General features: G+C 48.3%; 2 protein-coding genes across 2 annotated transcripts in view; one reads left to right on the top strand and one right to left on the bottom strand.

Moving 5' to 3' along the window:
- The window catches only part of tpx2 (TPX2 microtubule nucleation factor), a 475192-nt gene extending 469845 nt beyond the window's left edge, over positions 1-5347 (bottom strand). Inside the window, exon 1 of the mRNA XM_080468896.1 lies at positions 5236-5347. The gene's annotated coding sequence lies outside the window, so the exon portion shown is untranslated. The remainder of the gene's footprint in view (positions 1-5235) is intronic.
- A 13413-nt stretch (positions 5348-18760) lies between these two features.
- The window catches only part of plch2a (phospholipase C, eta 2a), a gene marked incomplete at its 5' end in the record, with an annotated part of 145593 nt that continues 136813 nt past the window's right edge, over positions 18761-27540 (top strand). The window contains one exon of the mRNA XM_080468603.1: positions 18761-18887. Coding sequence (XP_080324729.1) covers positions 18761-18887 — 127 coding nt within the window. The remainder of the gene's footprint in view (positions 18888-27540) is intronic.

Genomic DNA, 27540 nt, shown 5'->3' on the forward strand with positions numbered 1-27540 from the left:
AAGGTGTTAGGAGGCTTCCTAAAGGAGTTAGTAAAGGTGTTAGGAGGCTTCCTAAAGGAGTTAGTGAAAGGTGTTAGGAGGCTTCCTAAAGGAGTTAGTAAAGGTGTTAGGAGACTTCCTAAAGGAGTTAGTAAAGGTGTTAGGAGGCTTCCTAAAGGAGTTAGTAAAGGTGTTAGGAGACTTCCTAAAGGAGTTAGTAAAGGTGATCACGGTGGTGAGGCAGTCAGACAGCACTTTCACTTCGTGATGTTGTTGGGATTTATGGTTGGTTATTTGCATTAAATTACTGTAAGTGGGGAAAGAACTACAAGTTTCTGAAAATGAACTACAAAAAGTTCCTCTGGGTTCTAGATGATTTCAAGTTGTTCTAGGCAGATTATTGCTTTGGTAACTTACATGATCTGCTCCTTTTTCAGTCACCCTGAGTTTCCCTGAACGCTCCGATGAGCGGGTTCCTTTAAATGTTGTCGCCGCAAGGAATTGTGGGGGAACATGAGCTGGTCTCCTTTGGTAAAGGAACCATCAGTGGTTCCTAGGCTAAAGGAGGTTCTAAAGGAAGCATCAGTGTTTCCTAGGCTAAATGAGGTTCTAAAGGAAGCATCAGTGGTTCCTAGGCTAAAGGAGGTTCTAAAGGAAGCATCAGTGGTTCCTAGGCTAAATGAGGTTCTAAAGGAAGCATCAGTGGTTCCTAGGCTAAAGGAGGTTCTAAAGGAAGCATCAGTGGTTCCTAGGCTAAAGGAGGTTCTAAAGGAAGCATCAGTGGTTCCTATGGAGGTTCTAAAGGAAGCATCAGTGGTTCCTAGGCTAAATGAGGTTCTAAAGGAAGCATCAGTGGTTCCTAGGCTAAAGGAGGTTCTAAAGGAAGCATCAGTGGTTCCTAGGCTAAAGGAGGTTCTAAAGGAAGCATCAGTGGTTCCTAGGCTAAAGGAGGTTCTAAAGGAAGCATTGAGCCTTGTTTCCTTTGCTTATTGAGAATTCAGACCGTCCGTATCATGGCCGCAACACAAAACACTTCCAGGGTGAAAGAGAAGTGGGAGAGAGAAGGAGACAGGAGGGGACTATTCGGACGTTCCTCCTCCTCCTCCTCCTCCTCCTCCTCCTCCTCCTCCTCCTCCTCCTCCTCCTCCTCCTCCATTCAGCTGTGATCTGCCTGAAAAGTTGCAGAAACCAGTTTCTTTGTCTCGTCAGCTCCCAGACATTCTCCCTCCTGCTGCCGGTTTCCAGCAGATCTGCCGCCTTCCAGACCAGGAAGCTGAACTTTACCCCGATGCATGGGCGGGGCTTTTCCCTAGACCCAGCCTGTACCTGGTGCCGGGGGAGGGGGGGGGGGTTATGGGCGGGGCTTTTTCCCTAGACCCAGCCTGTACCTGGTGCCGGGGGGGGGGGGGGGGGGGGGGGGGGGGGGGGGGGGGGGGGGGGGGGGGGGGGGGGCTATGGGCGGGGCTTTTCCCTGGGCTCAGACCTTACCCGCTCTCAGGCTGTGGATCAGGCACCGCTGGGACAGCCGGGATTTAGCAGGTAAGACGGACGCATTGGAGGACTTGGTGCAGGTTGTTTGTTTTCACCTCCAATAAGGGAACCTGATCATAACTAATGCTAATGAAAGGTTCCCAATCAGGGTCAACAGATACACTCTGGAAAACTTCATTAATCGTCTTCAGGGGACAGGAAGTGTGTGTGTGTGTGGGGGGGGCGAGCTGAGACGACTAGTGAGCTGGACGATAGTGAGCTGAATAAGAGTGAGCTGAATGACTCGTGAGCTGGATGACTAGTGTGCTGGATGATAGTGTGCTGAATGACCCGTGAGCTGGATTACTAGTGAGGTGGATTACTAGTGAGCTGGATTACTAGTGATTTGGATGATAGTGAGCTGGATGACTAGTGAATAGGATAATACTGAGCTGGATGACTAGTGATCTGGATGGCTAGTGAGCTGGGTGACAGTGAGCTGAATGACTAGTGAGCTGGATGATTATCGAGTTGGATGACTAGTGAGCTGGATGATAGTGAGCTGAATGACTAGTCAGCTCGATGACAGCGAGCTGGATGACGAGTGAGCTGGGTGACTAGTAAGCTGGATGATAGTGAGCTGAATGACTAGTGAGCTGGATGATAAGTGAGTTGGATGACTAGTGAGCTGGATGACTAGTAAGCTGGATGATAGTGAGCTGAGTGACTAGTGAGCTGGATGATAAGTGAGTTGGATGACTAGTGAGCTGGATGATAGTGAGTTGAATGACTAGTGAGCTTGATGATAGTGAGCTTAATGACTAGTGAGCTGGATGATAGTGAGCTGAATGAATAGTTAGCTGGATGATAGTGAGCTGGATGACTAGTGAGCTGGATGATAGTGAGCTGAATGAATAGTTAGCTGGATGATTAGGATGGGTCCTCTGACAGGTCCTCTGACAGGTGCTCTGACAGGTACTCTGACGAGTCCTCTGACAGGTCCTCTGTCCTCTGACTGTTACTCTGATGAGTCCTCTTGACAGGCCCTCTGATGGGTCTTCTGACAGGTCCTCAGTCCTCTGACAGGTAGTCTGACGAGTCCTCTGTTCTCTGACAGGTCCTCTGACGGGTCCTCTGAATAGTACTCTGACAGGTGTGCTGACAGGTCTTCTGTCCTCTGACAGGTCAATGGGTCTTCTTGGTCAAAGGGGGAGGAGCTAATTCTTGGGGGTGGGGTTCTCTGGACCACACTCACTTGTCATCATGAAACGAATAAAGTATAAAATAAATAAATTCATTAAATAGTTATTTATCCAGTGGTTTGAACCATGAGTTCATTTTCCATTAAAATTAATACATTTTTAATTGTTTCTTAATCAAAAAGAGCAAAATTGGTCAATTTTACTGTTCGACTACGAAGAAAGTCATGAAGAAGCGCTGTAGTGAGACACTGTAGTGAGACACTGTAGTGGGACACTGTAGTGAGACACTGTAGTGGGACACTGTAGTGAGACACTGTAGTGAGACACTGTAGTGGGACACTGTAGTGGGACACTGAGTTAGACACTGTAGAAACACACGAGTGAGACACTGTAGTGAGACACTGTAGTGGGACACTGAGTTAGACACTGTAGAGACACACGAGTGAGACACTGTAGTGACACACTGTAGTAACACACTGTAGTGACACACTAGTGAGACACTGTAGTCACACACTGTAGTGACACACTCGTCACACACTGTAGTCGCACACTGCAGTGAAAAACTGTAGTTACACACTGTAGTGACGCACGAGTGTCGCACTGTAGTGACGCACTGTAGTTACAAACTGTTACAGACTGTGGTGACACACTTTTGTTACACACTGTAGTGACACACTGTTACACACTGTAGTGACACTGTAGTGAGCCACAGTAGTGACACACTGTAATGAGACACCAGTTACACACTGTAGTTAGGCACTGCTACACACTCTAGTATGACAGTGTAGTGTGAAACTGTAGTTAGTCACTGTAGTTACACACTGTAGTGATGCACTGTAGTGATGCACTGTAGTGACACACTGCAGTGACACACGGCTACACACTGTATTGACAGACTGTAGTGAAGGACTGTAGTAACACACTGTAGTGACACGCTGTAGTTACACACTGTGGTGACATATTGTAGTGAGACAATAGTTCCACACTGTAGTTTCACACTGTAGTCACACGCTGTAGTTACACACTGTAAAGAGACACTTTAGTGACGCACTGTAGTGAAATATTGCTACACACTGTATTGACACACTGCAATGACACCCTGGAGTTACTCACTATAGACACACTGTTACACACTGTAGTGACACACTGTAGTGACACACTGTAGTGCGACACACTGTAGTGCGACACACTGTAGTGACAGACTGTAGTGCGACACACTGTAGTGACAGACTGTAGTGCGACACACTGTAGTGACACACTGTAGTTGCACACTATGGTGACACTGCTACACCCTCTATAGAGACACTGTAGTTACACACTGCAGTTACACACTGTAGTCAAACACTGTAGTTACACACTGTAATGGGACAGTAGTTACACACTGTAGTGAGACACTGTAGTTACACACTGTAGCGAGACACTGTAGTTACACACTGTCATGAGACACTGTAGTCACACACCGTAGTGAGAGGCTGAAGTGACACGCTGAAGTGACACACTGTAGTAACACTGTAGTTGTACACTGTAGTGAGACACTGTAGTGAGACACTGTATTGAGACACTGTAGTGACACACTTTATTTACACACTGTTGTGGCACACTGTAGTGACACACTGTAGTGACACACTGTAGTGACACACTGTAGTGAGACACTGTAAGTGACAAACTGCTACACACTAGTGAGACACTGTAGTTGCACACTGTAGTGACACACTGCAGTGAGACACTGTTGATAGACACTGTTGTTACACAATATTTACACACTGTCGTGCCACACTGTGGTAACACGCTGTAGTTAGACACTATAGTGACACACTGTAGTTACACACTGTCATGAGACACTGAAGCGACACACTGTAGCGACGCACGAGTGTCGCACTGTAGTCACACACTGTTGTGAAAGACTGCTACACACTAGTGAGACACTGTAGTGAGACACTGTAGTGACACACTGAAGTGACACCCTGTAGTGATGCACTGTAGGTACACACTGTTGTGAAACACTGCTACACACTAGTGAGACACTGCAGTGACGTACTGTAGTTGCACACTGTAGTGACGGACTGTAGTGAGACACTGTAGTGAGACACTGTAGTGAGACACTGTAGTGAGACACTGTAGTGAGACACTGTAGTGAGACACTAGTTACACACTGTAGTAACACACTGTAGTAACACACTCCAGTGTGACACTGTAGTGACACACTGCTACACACTGTAGTGACACACTGTAGTGACACACTGTAGTGAGACACTACTACACACTCTAGTGAGACACTGTAGTGACACACTGCTACACACTGTAGTGACACACTGTAGTGACACACTGTAGTGAGACACTACTACACACTCTAGTGAGACACTGTAGTGACACACTGCTACACACTGTAGTGACACATTGTAGTGACACACTGTAGTGACACACTGTAGTGAGACACTACTACACACTCTAGTGAGACACTGTAGTGACACACTGCTACACACTGTAGTGACACATTGTAGTGACACACTGTAGTGAGACACTACTACACACTGTAGTGAGACACTGTAGTGACACACTGAGGTGACACACTGAAGTGACACACTGTAGTGACAGACTGTAGTAAGACACTGGCCGTTTTCCAATACCCATACTTGTCCATACTTGTGCTCTCGTGTACTCGTGAAACGTCATCAGTGGGAGACCAAGTACTGTTCCAATTCTTAGGCCGTTTCTCACAGAGTACACATGGAATACCCGGATGTATCCTCGCTCCGCCCACTTTATCAAGGATGCATCGACACTGACCTGTGCAGGCTTGGGAAGACAATTTACCCATAATGCATTTGGCAGGAGAAGCCGGAGGAGGAAACACATAGTGGTGAGTAAAACTCTGAAATATTAGAGTCATTGTTCAACAGAGTGCAGTTTTAAGAGTGTTTTAGGCGAGAATATAGTTGTTTAAAATGTTGTTATGAGGTTGATATTTCAAGAACATGCTAACTTAAACATTTGTTCTGAGGTTTTCATGAGATCTAAATGTTTTAGTGTAAATCTAACAGTGTTCATGTACTTTTATATTTGCTGCTGAGGGGAAAGATCCTGTTTAAAACTATTTAACTTGACTGAGAGGTGAAGGTTCTACTGGCCATAATGTTTTGTCTCAATTACACTATAGTGTTCTACCCATTATACTGGAGGTTCTACTGGTTCTACTGGAGGTTCTACTGGTTCTACTGGAGGATGCTGTGGATTCAAACTAACACCATGCACTATTGTAATCCAGGACTCCTGAGGAACCTGAAGCCTGGTCCAGAGGAGAAGAGGAACTCCTCCAGATGAGGAGTGAGGATTGTTTTTAATGCTTGAATTATTACATGTATATATTTTATTCATACATGAGTTAATAACTTATTGAACTGGTAGTGTGTCATTCTTTTTGTTCTATGTTCTCCTCATAGACCTCATAGTTGTTGAAATTCACCCGAGACATTTTCTTCTTTAAAGCAGCATTACATTGTTTATCAAATAACACAGAACAATGTTAAGTTCTATATTTTACAGTCATAAACAATCATTTACAGTCTGTTGATCTCTCAGTCTTTAGTCATCTATACATATATTTACACATGAGTAGAGAACATGAGTAGAGAACATGACTAGAGAACATGACTAGAGAACATGACTAGAGAGCATGACTAGAGAACATGACTAGAGAACATGACTAGAGAACATGACTCCATGAGGAGAGCTTCCTGTCTTGATGTGGTTCTGCTCTCTGAGGTCTGCAGGTCGTTCTTCAGCAGCAGGTAGCTGGACAGCGAGTCTCGCTCGCACATCACTTCCTGCCAGGTCCCTCTGGGCGTCCTCACTGTCACCTGGTCGTCTCCACCATCATCCCTGGACCTTCCTCCTCCTCCTTTGACCTTCCTCCCCCTCCTCCCTTGACCTTCTTCATCCACCTCCTCCGTGGACCTTCCTCCCGCTGCACCCTGGGCCTTCCTCCTTCTCCCTAGACCTTCCTCCCCCTCCCTGGACCTTCCTCTTCCTCCATGGTCCTTCCTCCTCCTCCCTAGACCTTCCTCCTCCTCTCTGGACCTTCCTCCCTCTCCTCCCTGGACCTTCCTCCACCTCCCTGGACCTTCCTCCACCTCCCTAGACCTTCCTCCTCCTCCCTAGACCTTCCTCCTCCTCCCTGGATCTTCCTCCTCCTCCCTGGACCTTCCTCATCCTCCACCTCCATGATGTCACCCTCTGCCACACAGACAGACAGCAACCAGAGGACGTCTCTCCAGGCTCTCAGAAAGACGGAGCACCAGCAGGTTTGTCCTGGTTCTGTTGGGTTTCATCCTGCCTGTCAGTTAAAATTCACATGGAAACATTTATTATATTTTGATGTAATCATGAATCAGAAGTTATTATTTCCTTCGTGTTCATGATTGTGATTATTGAGATAAAGCAGGTTGTCAGTACAGTGTTATAATAACAACTGTGTACTGCAGGCATGGATATAGTACTTCCTCTGTCACCCATCAGAAAGTACCTGGTGGATACAGTACTTCCTCTGTCACCCAGCAGAAAGTACCTGGTAGATACAGTACTTCCTCTGTCACCCATCAGAAAGTACCTGGTGGATACAGTACTTCCTCTGTCACCCAGCAGAAAGTACCTGGTAGATACAGTACTTACTCTGTCACCCAGCAGAAAGTACTTGGTAGATACAGTACTTCCTCCATCACCCAGCAGAAAGTACCTGGTAAATACAGTTCTTCCTGTGTCACCCAGCAGAAAGTACCCAGCTGGTACCAGTACTTGCTGGTACATGGAGGATCTGTGCAGGACAAGAGCATCCTGCACAGATCCCCAGTTGTCAATGTACACGTCAATAAACCTCATATATTATAGAGTATTTTTTAACCACAGGAAAGTTTCTACCTTGCTGACATGTTTCAGCTTCATCTGTAGTCTTCCTCAGAGCGTCATCTGGTTGTGATGAGGTGTTGGTCTTTATCAGGTGACCGGCCAGATGACCCTCTGAGGAAGACTCCAGATGAAGCTGAAACATGTCAGCAAGGTAGAATCTTCCCTGCATCTACCTGTGGTTAAAAACCAGTCTGTAATATACATGTTTAGAAGTACAAAATGAACAATTCAACTCTCAATAAACCTCCTTTGGTATCACAAATAACTCCTCTATGATAGAGGGGAAAGGTTTCTGTTTAGGTAACAGATGTGTTGTGGCTCAGCAGGAGGAAGAATTAGAAGGTGACACCATCAACCAGCAGTACAGCAGGAGGAAGAATTAGAAGGTGACACCATCAACCAGCACAGCAGAATACCTGATGACCAGCAGGAGGAAGAATTAGAAGGTGACACCATCAACCAGCAGTACAGCAGAATACCTGATGACCAGCAGGAGGAAGAATTAGAAGGTGACACCATCAACCAGCAGTACAGCAGAATACCTGATGACCAGCAGGAGGAAGAATTAGAAGGTGACACCATCAACCAGCGGTACAGCAGAATACCTGATGACCAGCAGGAGCATCAGTATCAACATAACGATGCTCCTGGAAACCCTGAAGCTGGAGTCACGACACCTCCAGGAGAGAAAGGTTCCAGGGTAGGAACATTATTGACCTGTGTATCACTGCAGGGGTTCCTGGGAAATAACAGAAAGAACTTTAGAACTTTTAAAAACAATGTAATATTTCTTTGTACATAATGTTTCTAACTTGTGTTTTTACTGTTGTAGGTTCTGCTGAAGTTTATTAAATAAAGTTTCCTTTATCTTCTGCTTGATATCTTTCTTTACTCGACAGTATAAGCCATGTGTGTATTTATGTATGTACTCTCACACAGTATAAGTCTTGTTTTTATTTATTCTAAAGAGAAATTATTACAGCTAATGAGTGATTAACTGTAGGATGGATATTAGACTAATGTAATAGAGTACATATTAATGACAACAAGCAGCAGGAATGTGAAAAGTTGGTTACTTAATTCAATAAACATCAGGGATCTTCAGTAAAACAGTAAAATACTAGTTTGTATTAGTAGAACATTTCTGATCAGCTGCTTTCATTGTTCAAGGAGAGGAAGAGTAAAATAAAGGCTCATATGAGGTAGAAGTAATAGTAACACTGTACTATACACAGAACTATACACTGTACTATACACAGTACTGTACATTGTACTATACATGGTACAATACACTGTAATATACACAGCATGTATGTGACAGAAAAGGAACTATTTTACAATAATGTTCTAAAGTTTAGATCATCATATAAAATATCAGGTACAAATCACCTTCCTGCTGAAGCAGAGAGACAACAGGTTCCTCCTCCTCCTCCTCCTCCTCCTCCTCCTCCTCCTCCTCCTCAGCTTCAGGGTCCTTCATCCAGCCATGACAGCCACTGCGTCATCAAGTACTCGTGTTCCAATTCTCCATTAACGCCAATGCGTCCTCGTAAATTTGCATTTCCTCACTTCTGACGACGCCCTGCAGGGGTTACTCCTGACGTAGGTGAGTATATACTGGTGCCTAAAAATTGGAAAACGGCCATTGTAGTGACGGACTGTAGTGACGCACTGTAGTTACACACTGTAGAGAGACACTAGTTACACACTCTAGTTTCACACTGTCGTGCCACACTGTAGTTACACACTGTAGTGAGACACTAGTTACACACTGTAGTTACACACTGTAGTGAGACACTAGTTACACACTGTAGTGAGACACTGTAGTCACACACTGTAGTTACACACTGTAGTTACACACTGTAGTGCCACACTGTAGTTACACACTGTAGTGAGACACTAGTTACACACTGTAGTTACACACTGTAGTGCCACACTGTAGTTACACACTGTAGTGAGACACTAGTTACACACTGTAGTTACACACTGTAGTGAGACACTAGTTACACACTGTAGTTACACACTGTAGTGCCACACTGTAGTTACACACTGTAGTGAGACACTAGTTACACACTGTAGTTACACACTGTAGTCACACACCGTAGTGAGACACTGAAGAGACACACTGTAGTTACACTGTAGTTGTACACTGTAGTGACACACTGCTACACACTGTAGTGAGACACTGTAGTCACACACCGTAGTGAGACACTGATGAGACACACTGTAGTAACACTGTAGTTGTACACTGTAGTGACACACTGCTACACACTGTAGTGAGACACTGTAGTGACACACTTTAGTGAAACACTGCTACACACTAGTGAGACCCTCTAATGAGACACTGTTGTGACGCACTGTAGTTGCACACTGTTGTGACGCACTGTAGTTGCACACTGTAGTGACGGACTGTAGTGTCGCACTGTAGTGACGCACTATTAGACACTGTAGTGACACACTGTTACGCACTGTAGTTACACACTAGTGACACACTGTAATCACAAACCGCAGTGACACACAGTGTTCATGATTCCTTAGTGCCTGACGGTGTTCATGAGGGCAAGTGAGCGACAGAACTTTAAGTCTTTGCGATCTCATGGTTTGGTGTTGCTTTGCTTCACGAATTGATCTTATCTATCGAACTCAGCTGTCAAAGTCAGTGGGCGGGGCGAACGATGATCCAGTCAAAGCCATTGCTTTGGTCTGAAGAGTTTCTCAACATGACGGCTTCGTTTCCGGAGGATCTACAGGAACTTTCTAGGGAGTTGGTAAGAGATGTTTGAGTGTAAACTATCTCACTACTGAGGTGTTTACTTAGCAGGACCCAGTACTCACCTTGGATTTTGTCAGTTGCAAATAAAGTTTTGTTAAAAATAAAGTATCCAAACCAACCTGTAGATGTAGAGTGTAGCAATAGGAACCATTGTTAGTTTTGTGTTGCAACAAGGACGTGTTAGAGTGCGACACCTGGGCTACCGACCACGCTGAATGTAACCTCACCTGCAGAAGTTAAGAAATAAAAGTTCTTCACCTGTTCGGAGGAAACGAGATGAGTCTGGAAGTTTACTGTGACTCAGGAGCTGAGCGCTTGCACCATCCAGTGGATCAGAATATATTCACTAGTTCTACAGCAATCTTTAATAATCTGGGATCTGTCTGTTCTGACTGGATGTGGAGGGAACCAATCAGGTGTAAGGATCCATCCCCTGACTTTGACAGGGGATGTGATGGGAATCGATAGGGGGATGTCATGGGATGTTATTTGGGGTGATGGGGGGATATGATCGGGATCCTATGGGAGGTGATGGGATGTGATGGGTGTGATGGGTGTGATGGGGTGTGATGGGGTGTGATGGGGGTGATGGGGTGTGATGGGGTGTGATGGGGTGTGATGGGGGTGATGGGATGGGATGTGATGGGGGTGATGGAGTTTGATGGGGTGTGATGGGGTGTGATGGGGTGATGGGATGTGATGGGGTGATGGAGTGTGATGGGGTGTGATGGGTGTGATGGGATGGGATGTGATGGGGTGATGGAGTGTGATGGGGTGTGATGGGGTGATGGGATGGGATGTGATGGGGTGATGGAGTGTGATGGGGTGTGATGGGGTGATGGGGTGTGATGGGGTGATGGGATGGGATGTGATGGGGTGTGATGGGGGTGATGGGGTGTGATGGGGGTGATGTGATGGGGTCTGATGGGGTGATGGGGGTGATGGGGTGGGATGGGGTGATGGGATGGGATGTGATGGGGTGATGGAGTGTGATGGGGTGTAATGGGTGTGATGTGATGGGGTGTGATGGGGTGTGATGGGTGTGATGTGATGGGGTGTGATGGGGTGTGATGGGGTGATGGAGTGTGATGGGGTGTGATGGGTGTGATGGGATGGGATGTGATGGGGTGATGGAGTGTGATGGGGTGTGATGGGTGTGATGTGATGGGATGTGATGGGGTGATGGAGTGTGATGGGGTGTGATGGGTGTGATGGGATGGGATGTGATGGGGTGATGGAGTGTGATGGGGTGTGATGGGGTGATGGGATGGGATATGATGGGGTGTGATGGGGGTGATGGGGTGTGATGGGGGTGATGGGATGGGATGTGATGGGGTGATGGAGTGTGATGGGGTGTGATGGGGTGATGGGATGGGATGTGATGGGGGTGATGGAGTGTGATGGGGTGATGGAGTGTGATGGAGTGTGATGGGGGGATGTGATGGGGTGATGGAGTGTGATGGGGTGATGGAGTGTGATGGAGTGTGATAGGGTGTTATGGGGTGATGGAGTGTGATGGGGTGATGGGATGTGATGTGATGGGGTGATGGAGTGTGATGGGGGGATTTGATGGAGTGTGATGGGGTGTGATGGGGTGTGATGGAGTGTGATGGGGTGATGGGGTGTGATGGAGTGTGATGGGGTGTGATGGGGTGATAGGGTGTGATGGAGTATGATGGGTGTGATGGGGTGTGATGGGGTGTGATGGAGTGCGATGGAGTGTGATGGGGTGATGGTGTTACGGCGGGGAGACAGAGGCTCAAGCGCAGAAAGTCACCAGAACAGAGATGAAGGGAACCAAGGATTTTATTTATCATAAGAAATAATCATTTTAGAGTTCTCCTCCAGAAGAGATAAAGTCTTGGGGAGAGTGGCACACGGGTCAGGCTAGCGTGGACGGAGTCAGGCTGACGGAGCGAGGGGACGTGTCCTTGTCCGGACGGGGGCTCCCGGATGTCAGCACCAGAGCCGAGTACAGAGCTGATTGGGGCAGAGCAGGTTGAACCTGTGGTCCAGTGGGCGGTGGCCGAGGCGGTGTGGGAAGAGCTGGTGCTGGCTGGGCCCGAGCGTGGAGTGTTGATGACGTCACTCTGATGATGAGGAGGAGTGGGAGCGTGTATGAGCAGGTAGCAAGAGGTAGAGTTAACAGACAAACACCACAACTACTAACTCTTGTTGATTTTACGGTCCCGCGTCGAGTGGAGTGAGGAGCCCGTTTAAAAAGCAGAGCCACTCCTCCAAAACGCCTCCACCTGCTACCCGCAGCTGTACTGAATCCTGGTAATTAACCCAGCCAGCTCTTCCATCCCAAACACCACCTCCAGGCACGCCCACCTGAAACACACTGCAGGGAAAAAAGCACACACCTGCAGCCAATAACCCCTCCCCCTAAGGGGCTGCAGGAGAGCCGATCATGACAGTACCCCCCCCCCCTTACGTGCGCCTCCTGGCGTACAATTGAGTTGCCCCGGGTTCAGGCGGTGGAACTCCCGGATGAGTTCCCGATCCATAATGCGACTTCGGGGCACCCAGGAACGTTCCTCCGGACCATAACCCTCCCAGTCCACCAGGTACTGGAGACCACGCCCCCGGCGACGAACGTTCAACAATCGCCGCACGGTGTAGACAAGGCCACCATCCAGCATCCTGGGTGGTGGAGGGGGGCGGGCTGGAGGGGACAGGTCACTCTCCTTCACCGGTTTGACCTGAGACACGTGGAAAGTGGGGTGAATACGCATTGAGGCAGGTAATTTCAACCGTACCGCACTCCGGTTGATGATCCTTTGGATCTCGAATGGACCCACGAAGCGTGGGGCGAGCTTCCTTGATTCCACCCGCAGTGGAAGGTCCTTGGCCCTCAACCACACCTTCTGCCCAGGGATATAGCAAGGGGCCGGAGAGCGCTTCTTATTAGCCTGTCGTTCCATCTTGCGGGATGACTGGAGTAGCGCTGCCCGGGCCTGCCTCCAGATCCTACGGCATCGCCTGACATGGGCCTGTACCGAAGGAACCGCCAGTTCTTGTTCCTGGGACGGGAAGAGGGGGGGCTGGTAACCCAGGGAACATTGGAAGGGAGACAGGCCAGAAGATGAGTTGACCAACGAGTTATGTGCATACTCAACCCAGGCCAGATGGTCACTCCAGGCTGAGGGGTTCTCTGCAGTTACACATCTGAGAAGGGTCTCCATCTCTTGGTTGAGTCGCTCTGTCTGCCCGTTAGACTGCGGATGGAAACCCGAAGACAGGCTCACCTTAGCTCCCAGTGCGGTGCAGAACGCCCTCCAAACCTCTGACGTGAACTGAGGGCCTCGGTCCGACACAATGTCCAAGGGAATGCCATGCAAAAGAAAAACCTCAGAAACCAGCAGGTCTGCCGTCTCCCTCGCAGTGGGTAGCTTGGGTAGGGCCACAAGGTGCGCTGCCTTTGAAAAGCGGTCAATAATAGACAAGATGGTGGTCTTACCCTTAGAAGTTGGCAGGCCAGTGACAAAATCCACTGCAATATGGGACCAGGGGCGGGTCGGGATGGGCAGTGGCTGGAGGAGACCGGAACTGGGTTGGTTCGAGGTCTTATTGCGGGCACAGATGGTGCAGGCCACTACAAATTCCCGGGTGTCCCGATCCATGGTAGGCCACCAGAATCTTTGACGCACCACTCCCAAGGTGCGGGTGACACCAGGGTGACAGGAGAACCGGAACGAGTGACCCCACTGCAGGACCTGGGAGCGTACAGGGACAGGAACAAACATTGTGTTAGCAGGTCCACCACCTGGGTCCGGTTGTAGCCGGAGGGCCTCTTGGACCAAGGCCTCGATCTCCCAGGTGAGAGAGGCCACTGTGCAGGTCTTAGGCAGGATCGGGACAGGTTCAGATGGGGGTTCCTCAATGGAGAACTGACGGGACAAGGCATCTGGTTTGACATTGCGGGATCCTGGGCGATAGGTGAGTGTGAACCGGAAACGCCCAAAAAACAGGGTCCAACGGGCCTGGCGAGAATTTAGTCTCTTGGCAGAGCGAATATATTCCAGGTTCTTATGATCCGTCCATACAATGAATGGCTGCTCAGCTCCCTCTAACCAGTGCCTCCATTCCTCCAGGGCCATCTTGACAGCCAATAGTTCCCGGTTTCCAATGTCGTAATTGCGTTCTGCCGGAGAGAGACGTCGAGAGAAGAATGCGCAGGGATGGAGCTTATTGTCTGACGCGGAACGCTGTGAGAGCACCGTTCCCACCCCCGAGTCTGAGGCGTCCACCTCCACCACAAACTGACGACCGGGATCTGGCTGGACGAGAATAGGCGCTGAGGTGAACCGGAGCTTGAGGGTCTGAAAGGCCTGGGCTGCTTCACGAGTCCAAACAAATGGTCGAAGGGTTGAAGTCAAGGCGGTCAGGGGAGCAGCGGTCTTGCTGTAGTCCCGGATGAATCGTCTGAAGAAGTTGGGAAACCCGAGGAATCGCTGGAGCTGCTTCCGATTCTCAGGTTGCGGCCAATCCTGAACCGCCGAGACCTTGCTGGGATCCATCCTCACCTCCCCTGGCGAGATGATGTAGCCCAGGAATGACACCGTGGTCTTGTGGAACTCGCATTTCTCCGCCTTTACATAGAGCCGGTTCTTGAGGAGACGCTCCAGGACTTGGTGGACATGTTGAGTGTGTTCCTTAACATTGCGGGAGTAGATAAGAATGTCATCCAGGTAGATGAAGACAAAGCGGTCAACCATGTCTCTGAGGATGTCGTTCATGAGTCCTTGGAAAACTGCAGGGGCGTTAGTGAGTCCAAAGGGCATCACAAGGTACTCAAAGTGTCCCAGAGGTGTGTTGAACGCAGTCTTCCATTCATCCCCCTCACGGATGCGTACGAGGTGATAGGCGTTTCGAAGGTCCAGCTTGGTGAATATAGTGGCGCCGTGGAGGGGAGTGAACGCAGAGCTGAGCAGAGGTAAAGGGTACCGGTTCTTGATGGTGATGTCGTTGAGTCCCCGGAAGTCTATGCACGGTCGTAGTGAGCCGTCCTTCTTGCCCACAAAGAAGAACCCGGCTCCTACTGGAGAAGAAGATGGTCGAATGAGGCCTGCAGCCAGGGACTCCCGAATGTAGGTCTCCATGGCGGTGCGTTCAGGTCGGGACAGATTATACAGGCGGCTGTGAGGCAGCGTGGCTCCTGGTAAGAGGTCAATAGGGCAGTCATATGGGCGATGTGGGGGCAACGAGAGAGCCTTGTCCCTATCGAACACTGGAGCCAGGTCACGATATGCCTCAGGGACCAGGGAGAGGTCCGTGGCATCCGGGGGTGCAGGCCTGGTGGGCGTAGACGGAGTCAGGGCCGACCGCAGACAGTGGTTAAGGCAGTAGGCACTCCAGGAACTGACCTCCTCCCTCACCCAGTCGATCCGCGGGTTGTGAGTACGCAACCAAGGGTACCCCAGAACCAGCGGGGGGCGAGAGTGGTCGATGAGGTGAAAGGAGAGGATCTCCTGGTGGTTACCTGCAAGCACCAGAGTGACGGGGACAGTCTTATGGGTGACCCGAGCCAGATGGAGACCGTTGAGAGACCGGGCTTCTAATTGGGATTCCAAGGGGACAGACGGGATGCTTAGTTGTTCTGCCAACTGGTAGTCCATGAAGTTCTCCTCTGCTCCGGAATCCACTAACGCAGAGACCATCAGAGTCTGGGTCTGGAAACAGAGCGTCCCGGATAATTGGAGTCGCTGGGGGGCATCAGAGAGGTTTTGGCTCACCAGTAACCCCCTTACTACTGGTGGGCCCGTCCTTTTCCCGGGCGTGTAGGACAACGGGTGATGTAGTGTCCCAGTTCACCACAGTAGAGGCAAGCGTCATTGGACCGGCGTAGTTGTCTCTCCTGCGGGGTGAGCTGGGCATGTCCAATCTGCATGGCTTCTGGCTCGGAGCTAGGACCTGGGGAATCTGCCCGCGGCTGTCTGGGGAGTGCAGGAGTCCAGTGCAGAGATCGCTCGCGGCGACGCTCCCTGCGACGGTTGTCGATCTGGATGCTAAGTTTAATCAGTTTGTCGAGGTCTTCAGTTCGGTCTCGGGTGGCGATCTCATCCTGGAGGTGATCCTGCAATCCCCGGTAGAATGCAGACTGGAGCGAACGGTCATTCCAACCACTACCCGCTGCTAGGGTCTGGAACTCGATTGCAAATTCAGCCACACTGCGGTTGCCCTGGCGGATGAGGGTGAGTCGGTCACTGGCCTCCCTTCCACGAACTGGGTGGTCAAATATCCGCTTCATTTCCTCAGTGAACGTCTGGTACGAGCGACACTCAGGAGCCTGGCCCTCCCACAACGCTGTTCCCCAAGTTCTGGCGGTTCCGGACAGGAGTCCAATAAGGTAGGCAATCCGGGATCGGTCGGAGGAATAGGACTGGGGCTGTAGTTCAAACACCAGGCCCACCTGGGTCAGGAAGGCCTGGCATGATCCCAGATCACCTGCGTACCTCTCTGGAATGGGAGCAAAGGGTTCTCTGAAGTGGGCTGCAGGAGGTGGACCCAGGTCTGGCACTGAGACCGAAGGCTCAGGTAACCGGAGGGCCGGGTTCTGCTGGACAGTCAGGCTGGTCATCTGGGAGGTCAGGCTGGCCACCTGGGAGGTCAGGCTGGCCACCTGGGAGGTCAGGCTGGCCACCTGGTCTAGAATTGCCCGATTGTTGGCTACTAGGCTCTGCAGAAAGGCGTCATGCTGACCCAGTCTGGCGTCTTGGCTGGAGAGGCACTGCTGGAGAGACTGGTCCATATCTGATCCTGGCTGGTGATCTGCTGAGCTCATCTTGGCGGGACCGTACTGTTACGGCGGGGAGACAGAGGCTCAAGCGCAGAAAGTCACCAGAACAGAGATGAAGGGAACCAAGGATTTTATTTATCATAAGAAATAATCATTTTAGAGTTCTCCTCCAGAAGAGATAAAGTCTTTGGGGAGAGTGGCTCACGGGTCAGGCTAGCGTGGACGGAGTCAGGCTGACGGAGCGAGGGGACGTGTCCTTGTCCGGACGGGGGCTCCCGGATGTCAGCACCAGAGCCGAGTACAGAGCTGATTGGGGCAGAGCAGGTTGAACCTGTGGTCCAGTGGGCGGTGGCCGAGGCGGTGTGGGAAGAGCTGGTGCTGGCTGGGCCCGAGCGTGGAGTGTTGACGACGTCACTCTGATGATGAGGAGGAGTGGGAGCGTGTATGAGCAGGTAGCAAGAGGTAGAGTTAACAGACAAACACCACAACTACTAACTCTTGTTGATTTTACGGTCCCGCGTCGAGTGGAGTGAGGAGCCCGTTTAAAAAGCAGAGCCACTCCTCCAAAACGCCTCCACCTGCTACCCGCAGCTGTACTGAATCCTGGTAATTAACCCAGCCAGCTCTTCCATCCCAAACACCACCTCCAGGCACGCCCACCTGAAACACACTGCAGGGAAAAAAGCACACACCTGCAGCCAATAACCCCTCCCCCTAAGGGGCTGCAGGAGAGCTGATCATGACAGATGGAGTGTGATGGGGTGTGATGGGTGTGATGTGATGGGGTGTGATGGGGGGATGGGGGTGATGGGGTGGGATGGGGGTGATGGGATGGGATGTGATGGGGTGTGATGGGGTGTGATGGGGTGTGATGGGGTGATGGGGTGATGGGATGGGATATGATGGGGTGTGATGGGGTGATGGGATGGGATGTGATGGGGTGATGGAGTGTGATGGGGTGTGATGGGGTGATGGGGTGTGATGGGGGTGATGGGATGGGATGTGATGGGGTGATGGAGTGTGATGGGGTGTGATGGGGTGATGAGATGGGATGTGATGGGGTGATGGAGTGTGATAGGGTGTGATGGGGGGATGTGATGGGGGTGATGGGGGTGATGGAGTGTGATGGGGGTGATGGAGTGTGATGGAGTGTGATAGGGTGATGAGGTGTTATGGGGTGATGGAGTGTGATGGGGTGATGGGATGTGTTGGCTCCAACGCTCAGACCTCTGCAGGTCTGTATGTGTATGTCAGGATCCAGGTCTGGGGTCTGATTCAGGCTCCTGTGTTTCTGTCTGTTTGCCTCAAAGGATTCCGAGGATTCACCACGACGCGGACCTGCCGGCGGTTCTGTTAGGTCCAGTGCTGCTGACTGTTCACTGACCTTCACAACCTGCTGAGGCTGCAGCTTCTGAACCCGAACAAACAGGCTGCAGGAAGTTCCAGGACGTCTAGCGGAGCGTCTCGTTGTCTCCATGGCGACTCAGGACTAAGGGAACAGACTTCCCTCCGACGCCGCGCTGTGATTGCTGTCAGGTCAACATCTACCACCGGACTGCCGCCACTGCTCGGGTTTCCTGGCAATTGATATTCTGAAGGCTTCAGCAACCTGCTGAACCACGCGTTGACGAAACACTGACCTGGAAACTGGGAGGAGCAGCAGTGATGGAGTCTGTGGCAGGGAGGATCGCCATGGTAACTGACTCTCCCAACCCCTCGCTCAGGTCCAGGACCACGGTGACCATGGACCACCACTCTTTTGTGAGCAACACCAGCCTTCCCTGCAGCCACTTCCTGTCGGCAAACTGCATCAACGCTGGTAAGAGCTGTATCTGAAGGGTGGTGCGGTGGTGAAATGAGGCTGGAGGTGGAGCTAAGTGTCTGAAGGGTGGTGTGGTGGAGAACTGAGGCTGGACATTGGTGATAGAAGCTGACTGTCAACGATGTAATTCAGCAAAAGGAAAGTTTTAAATCTAAAGTGAGTTTCATGTTTAACCAGCAAAAACACATTTCTGTTATCGTAGGGACTGTGTTGCTCTGGGTGGAGCAGGTTGAAGTTGCTCCATGTGGGTGGTGCAGGTTGAAGTTGCTCCATGAGGTTGCTGCAGGTTAAAGTTGCTCCATGAGGTTGCTGCAGGTTAAAGTTGCTCCATGTGGGTGTTGCAGGTTGAAGTTGCTCCATGAGGTTGCTGCAGGTTAAAGTTGCTCCATGTGGGTGGTGCAGGTTGAAGTTGCTCCATGAGCTTGCTGCAGGTTAAAGTTGCTCCATGTGGGTGGTGCAGGTTGAAGTTGCTCCATGAGGTTGCTGCAGGTTGAAGTTGCTCCATGTGGGTGGTGCAGGTTGAAGTTGCTCCATGAGGTTGCTGCAGGTTAAAGTTGTTCCATGTGGGTGTTGCAGGTTGAAGTTGCTCCATGAGGTTGCTGCAGGTTAAAGTTGCTCCATGAGGTTGCTGCAGGTTAAAGTTGTTCCACGTGGGTGTTGCAGGTTGAAGTTGCTCCATGAGGTTGCTGCAGGTTAAAGTTGCTCCATGTGGGTGGTGCAGGTTGAAGTTGCTCCATGAGGTTGCTGCAGGTTGAAGTTGCTCCATGTGGGTGGTGCAGGTTGAAGTTGCTCCATGAGGTTGCTGCAGGTTAAAGTTGTTCCATGTGGGTGTTGCAGGTTGAAGTTGCTCCATGAGGTTGCTGCAGGTTAAAGTTGCTCCATGAGGTTGCTGCTGGTTAAAGTTGCTCCATGTGGGTGGTGCAGGTTGAAGTTGCTCCATGAGGTTGCTGCAGATTGAAGTTGCTCCATGTGGGTGTTGCAGGTTAAAGTTGCTCCATGAGGTTGCTGCAGGTTAAAGTTGCTCCATGTGGGTGGTGCAGGTTGAAGTTGCTCCATGAGGTTGCTGCAGGTTAAAGTTGCTCCATGAGGTTGCTGCAGGTTAAAGTTGCTCCATGTGGGTGGTGCAGGTTGAAGTTGCTCCATGAGGTTGCTGCAGGTTGAAGTTGCTCCATGTGGGTGGTGCAGGTTGAAGTTGCTCCATGAGGTTGCTGCAGGTTAAAGTTGTTCCATGTGGGTGTTGCAGGTTGAAGTTGCTCCATGAGGTTGCTGCAGGTTAAAGTTGCTCCATGAGGTTGCTGCTGGTTAAAGTTGCTCCATGTGGGTGGTGCAGGTTGAAGTTGCTCCATGAGGTTGCTGCAGATTGAAGTTGCTCCATGTGGGTGTTGCAGGTTAAAGTTGCTCCATGAGGTTGCTGATTGCTCCGGTGGATTATTTGTCAGATTTTTCATGCTCCTTTATTTTCCTGAACGTTCAGTCAAACTGCTGGGTTACAGAAGCCTTGAAGTCTTTCCTCCACCTTCGTCCCCTGGGTGGAGTTGGTTCTGATCCAGCTGGGTGGAGTTGGTTCTGATCCAGCTGGGTGGAGTTGGTTCTGATCCAGCTGCTTGTTCACCAGATATTCTTTCTCTGACTGCAGTTCAGCTTCCTGTTTCACCAAGGTCTCCTCCTCTTGGTGGTTTCAGTCAGTGTGCCACAGGATTGGTTCTTCAAAGTGGGCGGTGGGCGGAGTCTGAGGAGGATCAGGTCCGGCTGCAGCGTTCAGATCAAAACCAAATTCCATTGCAGTTGGCTTCAAGGAAGTGCTTATCCTCCGGTGGAGGTCCTCCATGTTGCTTGTTACATCAATATATCCAGAGTGCAAATGTCTTAATCATTAATTTATTAATTAGATTAGTACTCAGTAAAAGGCAAGATTAAAATGATAGTACAGTACTCCACTTTAATAAAAAATATCCTCAAATAAAAGTGCTGAATTTCAAAACAACAGTACACAAAAAACACTGATTTACAGGAATACGAGTAAATGTAATTTCTTACTTTCCACCTCTGTGAGTTTGAATGTTTCAGTGGTGTCCACCCCTGGTCCTCCAGTGTCCCTGTCCTGCAGGTGGCGCTCCTCCCAGTTGCAGCACACCTGATTCCAATGAGGGGCTCCTGATTGGGCTTTTTCACAACCTTGGTGATGACATCATCATTAGATTCAGGTATGCTGAAGCAGGGAGGAGCTATGGGTACGTCCTCATTGTCCCTCCTGTCTCCTTCTCTGTCCACTACTCCTTCACCCTGGAAGGGTTCTGTGTGGCGGCCATGATAAGGACTGTCTGAATTCTCAATAAGTAAAGGAAAGGAGGCTCAATGCTTCCTTTAGAACCTCCTTTAGCCGCGGAACCACTGATGCTCCCTTTAGAACCTCCTTTAGCCTAGGAACCACTGATGTTCCCTTTAGAACCTCCTTCAGCTTAGGAACCACTGATGCTTCCTTTAGAACCTCCATAGGAACCACTGATGCTTCCTTTAGAACCTCCTTTAGCCTAGGAACCACTGATGCTTCCTTTAGAACCTCCTTTAGCCTAGGAACCACTGATGCTTCCTTTAGAACCTCCATAGGAACCACTGATGCTTCCTTTAGAACCTCCTCTAGCCTAGGAACCACTGATGCTTCCTTTAGAACCTCCCTAGGAACCACTGATGCTTCCTTTAGAACCTCCTTTAGCCTAGGAAACAATGATGCTTCCTTTACCAAAGGAGACCAGCTCATGTTCCCCCACAATTCCTTGCGGCGACAACATTTAAAGGAACCCGCTCATCGGAGCGTTCAGGGAAACTCAGGATGACTGAAAAAGGAGCAGATCATGTAAGGTACCAAAGTAATAATCTGCCTAGAACCACTTGAAATCATCTAGAACCCAGAGGAACTTTTTGTAGTTCATTTTCAGAAACTTGTAGTTCTTTCCCCACCATGGCAGACGTCACTAACTAGAGCCGTCATCTCATTATTATGACGTCACTAACTAGAGCCGCCGTCGCTTTATTACGACGTCACTAACTAGAGCCGCCGTCGCAGTATTATGACGTCACTAACTAGAACCGCCGTCGCAGTATTATGACGTCACTAACTAGAACCGCCGTCGCAGTATTATGACGTCACTAACTAGAGCCGCCGTCGCAGTATTATGACGTCACTAACTAGAACCGCCGTCGCAGTATTATGACGTCACTAACTAGAACCGCCGTCGCAGTATTACGACGTCACTAACTAGAACCGCCGTCGCAGTATTACGACGTCACTAACTAGAGCCGCCGTCGCAGTATTATGACGTCACTAACTAGAACCGCCGTCGCAGTATTACGACGTCACTAACTAGAGCCGCCGTCGCAGTATTATGACGTCACTAACTAGAACCGCCGTCGCAGTATTATGACGTCACTAACTAGAACCGCCGTCGCAGTATTATGACGTCACTAACTAGAACCGCCGTCGCAGTATTATGACGTAATGTTGGGCTGAAGATTCCATTGAACTCCTCCAAGCATTTTGTGTGACAGAGGAGAAACACCAGGAACAATGAACAGGACATAGAACAGCAGGGAAGAGGCCAAAGACCCGGCTTGGACTACTTCTTCATTTTTCCTTATTTGGGGGATTCTGGAGACCAGAGCCAGCCTCTCCTCTCCCCCTTCAGCTGCCTCGCTGTCCACTCCTGCAGCTGAAGCCAGGCCTCTGTAACAACCAGTTACCACAGCCTCACAGAACCAACGGCACCACGGACGGTTCTGTCCAGCACCAAACAACCGGACAGTAAGAGCTTTGTCTGGGCAGAGAGATTGTTAGATTAGCGTGAAGCTAACACGCAATGTGTTTCAATGTGCCGCTGATAAAGCCGTCACGGCCCAGATGTTTGTGTGATTATTGTGTATTTATTGTTGACAATTCACTGGTTTGTAACAGTCTGTGCTCGGATCTCACACCTTCCCTTTTATTTAAGATTGTTATATTTTACACGGAAATATTAACTAACTTAAATAAATCTTTTACAAACGAGACTGATATTTTGGTATTAGCTATTTCCAGTTTATCTGGTGGTGCCCCGATTTATTATTAATAGATAAATAACAAATTTATGCAAATCAATAGTTTTTCATTATTAAATTATTTTTGATAATTTATTAACTTTTAAGTAATTACTTGATTACTTTGGGAGTTGTTAATGAGTAAATGACCATTTACTCCCATTAATTATTAACATTTTTCATAAATTACTTCCAGTGATTTATTACTTTCAGTAATCCATTACTTACAGTAATTTAATGCAAATAACCAACCATAAATCCCAACATCACAAAGTGAAAGTGCTGTCTGACTGCCTCACCACCGTGATCACCTTTACTAACTCCTTTAGGAAGCCTCCTAACACCTTTACTAACTCCTTTAGGAAGTCTCCTAACACCTTTGCTAACTCCTTTAGGAAGCCTCCTAACACCTTTCCTTAACTCCTTTAGGAAGCCTCCTAACACCTTTCCTTAACTCCTTTAGGAAGCCTCCTAACACCTTTCCTTAACTCCTTTAGGAAGCCTCCTAACACCTTTACTAACTCCTTTAGGAAGCCTCCTAACACCTTTACTAACTCCTTTAGGAAGTCTCCTAACACCTTTACTAACTCCTTTAGGAAGCCTCCTAACACCTTTACTAACTCCTTTAGGAAGCCTCCTAACACCTTTACTAACTCCTTTAGGAAGCCTCCTTACACCTTTCCTTAACTCCTTTAGGAAGCCTCCTAACACCTTTACTAACTCCTTTAGGAAGCCTCCTAACACCTTTACTAACTCCTTTAGGAAGCCTCCTAACTCCTTTCACTAACTCCTTTAGGAAGCCTCCTAACACCTTTCACTAACTCCTTTAGGAAGCCTCCTAACAACTTTCACTAACTCCTTTAGGAAGCCTCCTAACACCTTTCACTAACTCCTTTAGGAAGCCTCCTAACTCCTTTCCTTAACCCCATGACGTCATCCACAGGGTTAAGGTAAAGTCGATAGATAAGGAGATAGGAGGGACTTTTTGGACGTACCCTAAAACATGCAGGACACTGGCCCTCCAGGACCGGGGTTGGGCGCTGCTCTATAAACTATTCAATCCTTCAAAGCTGAAGCTGAGTTCAAGTACATAACTGAGCTGTTTCCTGCGCTGCACTCGTTTCTGTTCAATCGGCATATTTTACATTTAGTTTGCTCCTTCTGCTGCAGACAGAGGGAGCAAACATCATGTCTGAACTCCAACATGATGAAATGATGAGAAATCATGTTTGGCCTCCTTCACTGCTTGTGGCTGAAAGGCACTGCTCTACACGTTGAAGCTCTTCATGAAGAAGCTCTACATGAGGGAGCTCTGCATGATGAAGCTCTACATGAAGGAGCTCTGCATGATGAAGCTCAACATGATGAAGCTCTACATGATGCACTACATGAAGGAGCTCTGCATGATGAAGCTCAACATGATGAAGCTCTACATGATGCACTACATGAAGGAGCTCTGCGTGATGAAGCTCTTCATGATGAAGCTCTACATGAGGGAGCTCTGCATGATGAAGCTCAACATGATGAAGCTCTACATGATGCACTACATGAAGGAGCTCTGCGTGATGAAGCTCTTCATGATGAAGCTCTACATGAGGGAGCTCTGCATGATGAAGCTCAACATGATGAAGCTCTTCATGATGAAGCTCAACATGATGAAGCTCTACATGATGCACTACATGAAGGAGCTCTGCGTGATGAAGCTCTTCATGATGAAGCTCTACATGAGGGAGCTCTGCATGATGAAGCTCAACATGATGAAGCTCTACATGATGCACTACATGAAGGAGCTCTGCGTAATGAAGCTCTTCATGATGAAGCTCTACATGATGGAGCTCTGCATGATGAAGCTCTACATGAAGGAGCTCTGCGGGATGAAGCTCTACATGATGGAGCTCTGCATGATGAAGCTCTACATGAAGGAGCTCTGCGTGATGAAGCTCTTCATGATGAAGCTCTACATGAGGGAGCTCTGCATGATGAAGCTCTACATGATGAAGCTCTACATGATGCACTACATGAAGGAGCTCTGCGTGATGAAGCTCTTCATGATGAAGCTCTACATGATGCACTACATGAAGGAGCTCTGCGTGATGAAGCTCTTCATGATGAAGCTCTACATGATGGAGCTCTGCATGATGAAGCTCTACATGAAGGAGCTCTGCGTGATGAAGCTCTACATGATGGAGCTCTGCATGATGAAGCTCTACATGAAGGAGCTCTACATGAGGGAGCTCTGCATGATGAAGCTCCACATGAGACTCTGCGTGATGCTCTTCATGATGAAGCTCCACATGAGACTCTGTGTGATGAAGCTCTTCATGATGAAGCTCTACATGAGGGAGCTCTGCATGATGAAGCTCTACATGATGAAGATCTACATGATGAAGCTCTCCATGATGAAGATCTACATGATGAAGCTCTACATGAGGGAGCTCTGCATGATGAAGCTCTACATGATGAAGATCTACATGATGAAGCTCTCCATGATGAAGATTTTTCGATCTAAACTACCTCCAGAGGTAAACAAAATCCCACAACGATCAGAAGTGGACTGTTAAATATTCCTTCTCTCTGGTCTACATCTTTACTTGTAAGTGATCTGATAATAGATGACTAATGTGATGTCTGTCCCCTCACTGAGACCTGGTTAAAAAGAGATGAATGTCTCAGCCTAAATGAAGCAGCTCCCACCACTCATGTTAACCATCATGTCCCTGGAGGAACTGGACGAGGAGGAGGAGGAGCATGTATCTAGAACTCTGGTCTTCTTATTGATCCCAGAACTAAAACGAACCAGAACCCTTTGAAAGTCTCACTCTGGATCTCATGACTCTGACCAGAAAACCCAGCAGCAGTTCTACTTGTCCTAGTGTCCCGTCCTCCTGGACCATACTCTGAATGTCTCTCTACTTTAGTACTGAGCTCAGATAAAGTCCTTATAGTGGGAGACTTTAACATTCATGTAGATGTTGACAATGAGCCTTAGCATAGCATTTAGCTCTTTACTGGACACAATGGGATTTTCACAGAAGGTGAATGAACTCACTCATTATCTTAATCACACGCTTCATCTTGTCCTCACTTATGGTAGTGACATTGATCAATTAATGGTTCTTCCCCTCAGCCCTCTGTTGTCTCATCACTTCCTGACATCATTTGAATTTACATTAACTGGCTTCATAGCCCCGGAAAATAAACTGAAATATAAGAGATCATTCAATGCTGGAGCCAAAGTCAGGGAAGTACTCCCATCAATACGGACTTCAGTTCCATCCGTGGATCCAGCAGTAAACAGCTGTCACACCATTAGCACTAGCATTAGCATTAGCCCTACTCAAACTGACTTGGTTGTAGATGGAACAGCAGCCTTACTTCACTCTACACTTGATTCCATTGCTCCCTTAAAGATACATGCAACAACTCAGAGGAGGATAGTTCCATGGTATAATGGTAATGAGAACTTTAAAGAAATCAGCAGGAAAATTAGAGAAGAAATGGTACATAACTCAGTTAGAAGTATTTCGAACAGCCTGGAGAGATAGTTTGTTAATCTATAAATAAATCCCTTTATAAAACCCAAAATACCTCCTATTCCTCCTTAATAGAAGAAAACAAGAACAATCCTAGATTTCTCTTCAGTACTATAGCCAGGCTGACAAAAAGTCGCAGCAATGACTTCGTAAACTTCTTTAATGACAAGATTCTAACTATTAGGGATCAAATTAAAGACTCACTGTCCAGTGCAGTCGCAGATCAATCAACCACATCTTCAGACTAGTTAGTGGAACCTGATTTCCAGTTATCCAGCTTCCACCCTATAGAAGTCCTTAAGTTATCCTCAATCGTGGCTTCATCTAAACCAACAACTTGCCTGCTCGATCCAATCCCCACTAAACTGTTTAAAGATATTTTCCCCAAGATTAGTACATCAATACTAGATCAGATCAACAATCTGTAATAACAGGTTATGTACCACAAGCCTTTAAGGTTCCTGTTGTTAAACCTCTTCTTAAAAAACCTAACCTCGACCCAGGTGTCTTAGCAAGTTACAGGTCAATATCCAACCTTCCTTTATTTCTAAAATCCTACAGGAAGTAGTTTCAGTCTCTGAGTATCAATATCCAACCTTCCTTTATTTCTAAAATCCTACAGGAAGTAGTTTCAGTCTCTGAGTATCAATATCCAACCTTCCTTTATTTCTAAAATCCTACAGGAAGTAGTTTCAGTCTCTGAGTATCAATATCCAACCTTCCTTTATTTCTAAAATCCTACAGGAAGTAGTTTCAGTCACTGAGTATCAATATCCAACCTTCCTTTATTTCTAAAATCCTAGAAAAAGTGATTACAAGTCAGTTTTGTGACCATTTAAGTAAAAATAACCTATTTGAGTCTTTCCAGTCATCAGAGCTCAGAGACTCTCTGGTCAAAGTTACTAATGATCGTCTCTTGGCCTCAGACAAAGGACCGGTCTCTGTTCTGGTCCTGTTAGATCTCAGTGCTGCATTTGATACTATTGATCAGAACATTGGTACTATTGATCAGAACATTGGTACTATTGATCAGAACATTAGTACTA

The sequence above is a fragment of the Lipophrys pholis genome (assembly GCF_963383615.2).
Source record: "Lipophrys pholis genome assembly, chromosome: 8".
Taxonomy (NCBI): Eukaryota; Metazoa; Chordata; class Actinopteri; order Blenniiformes; family Blenniidae; genus Lipophrys; species Lipophrys pholis.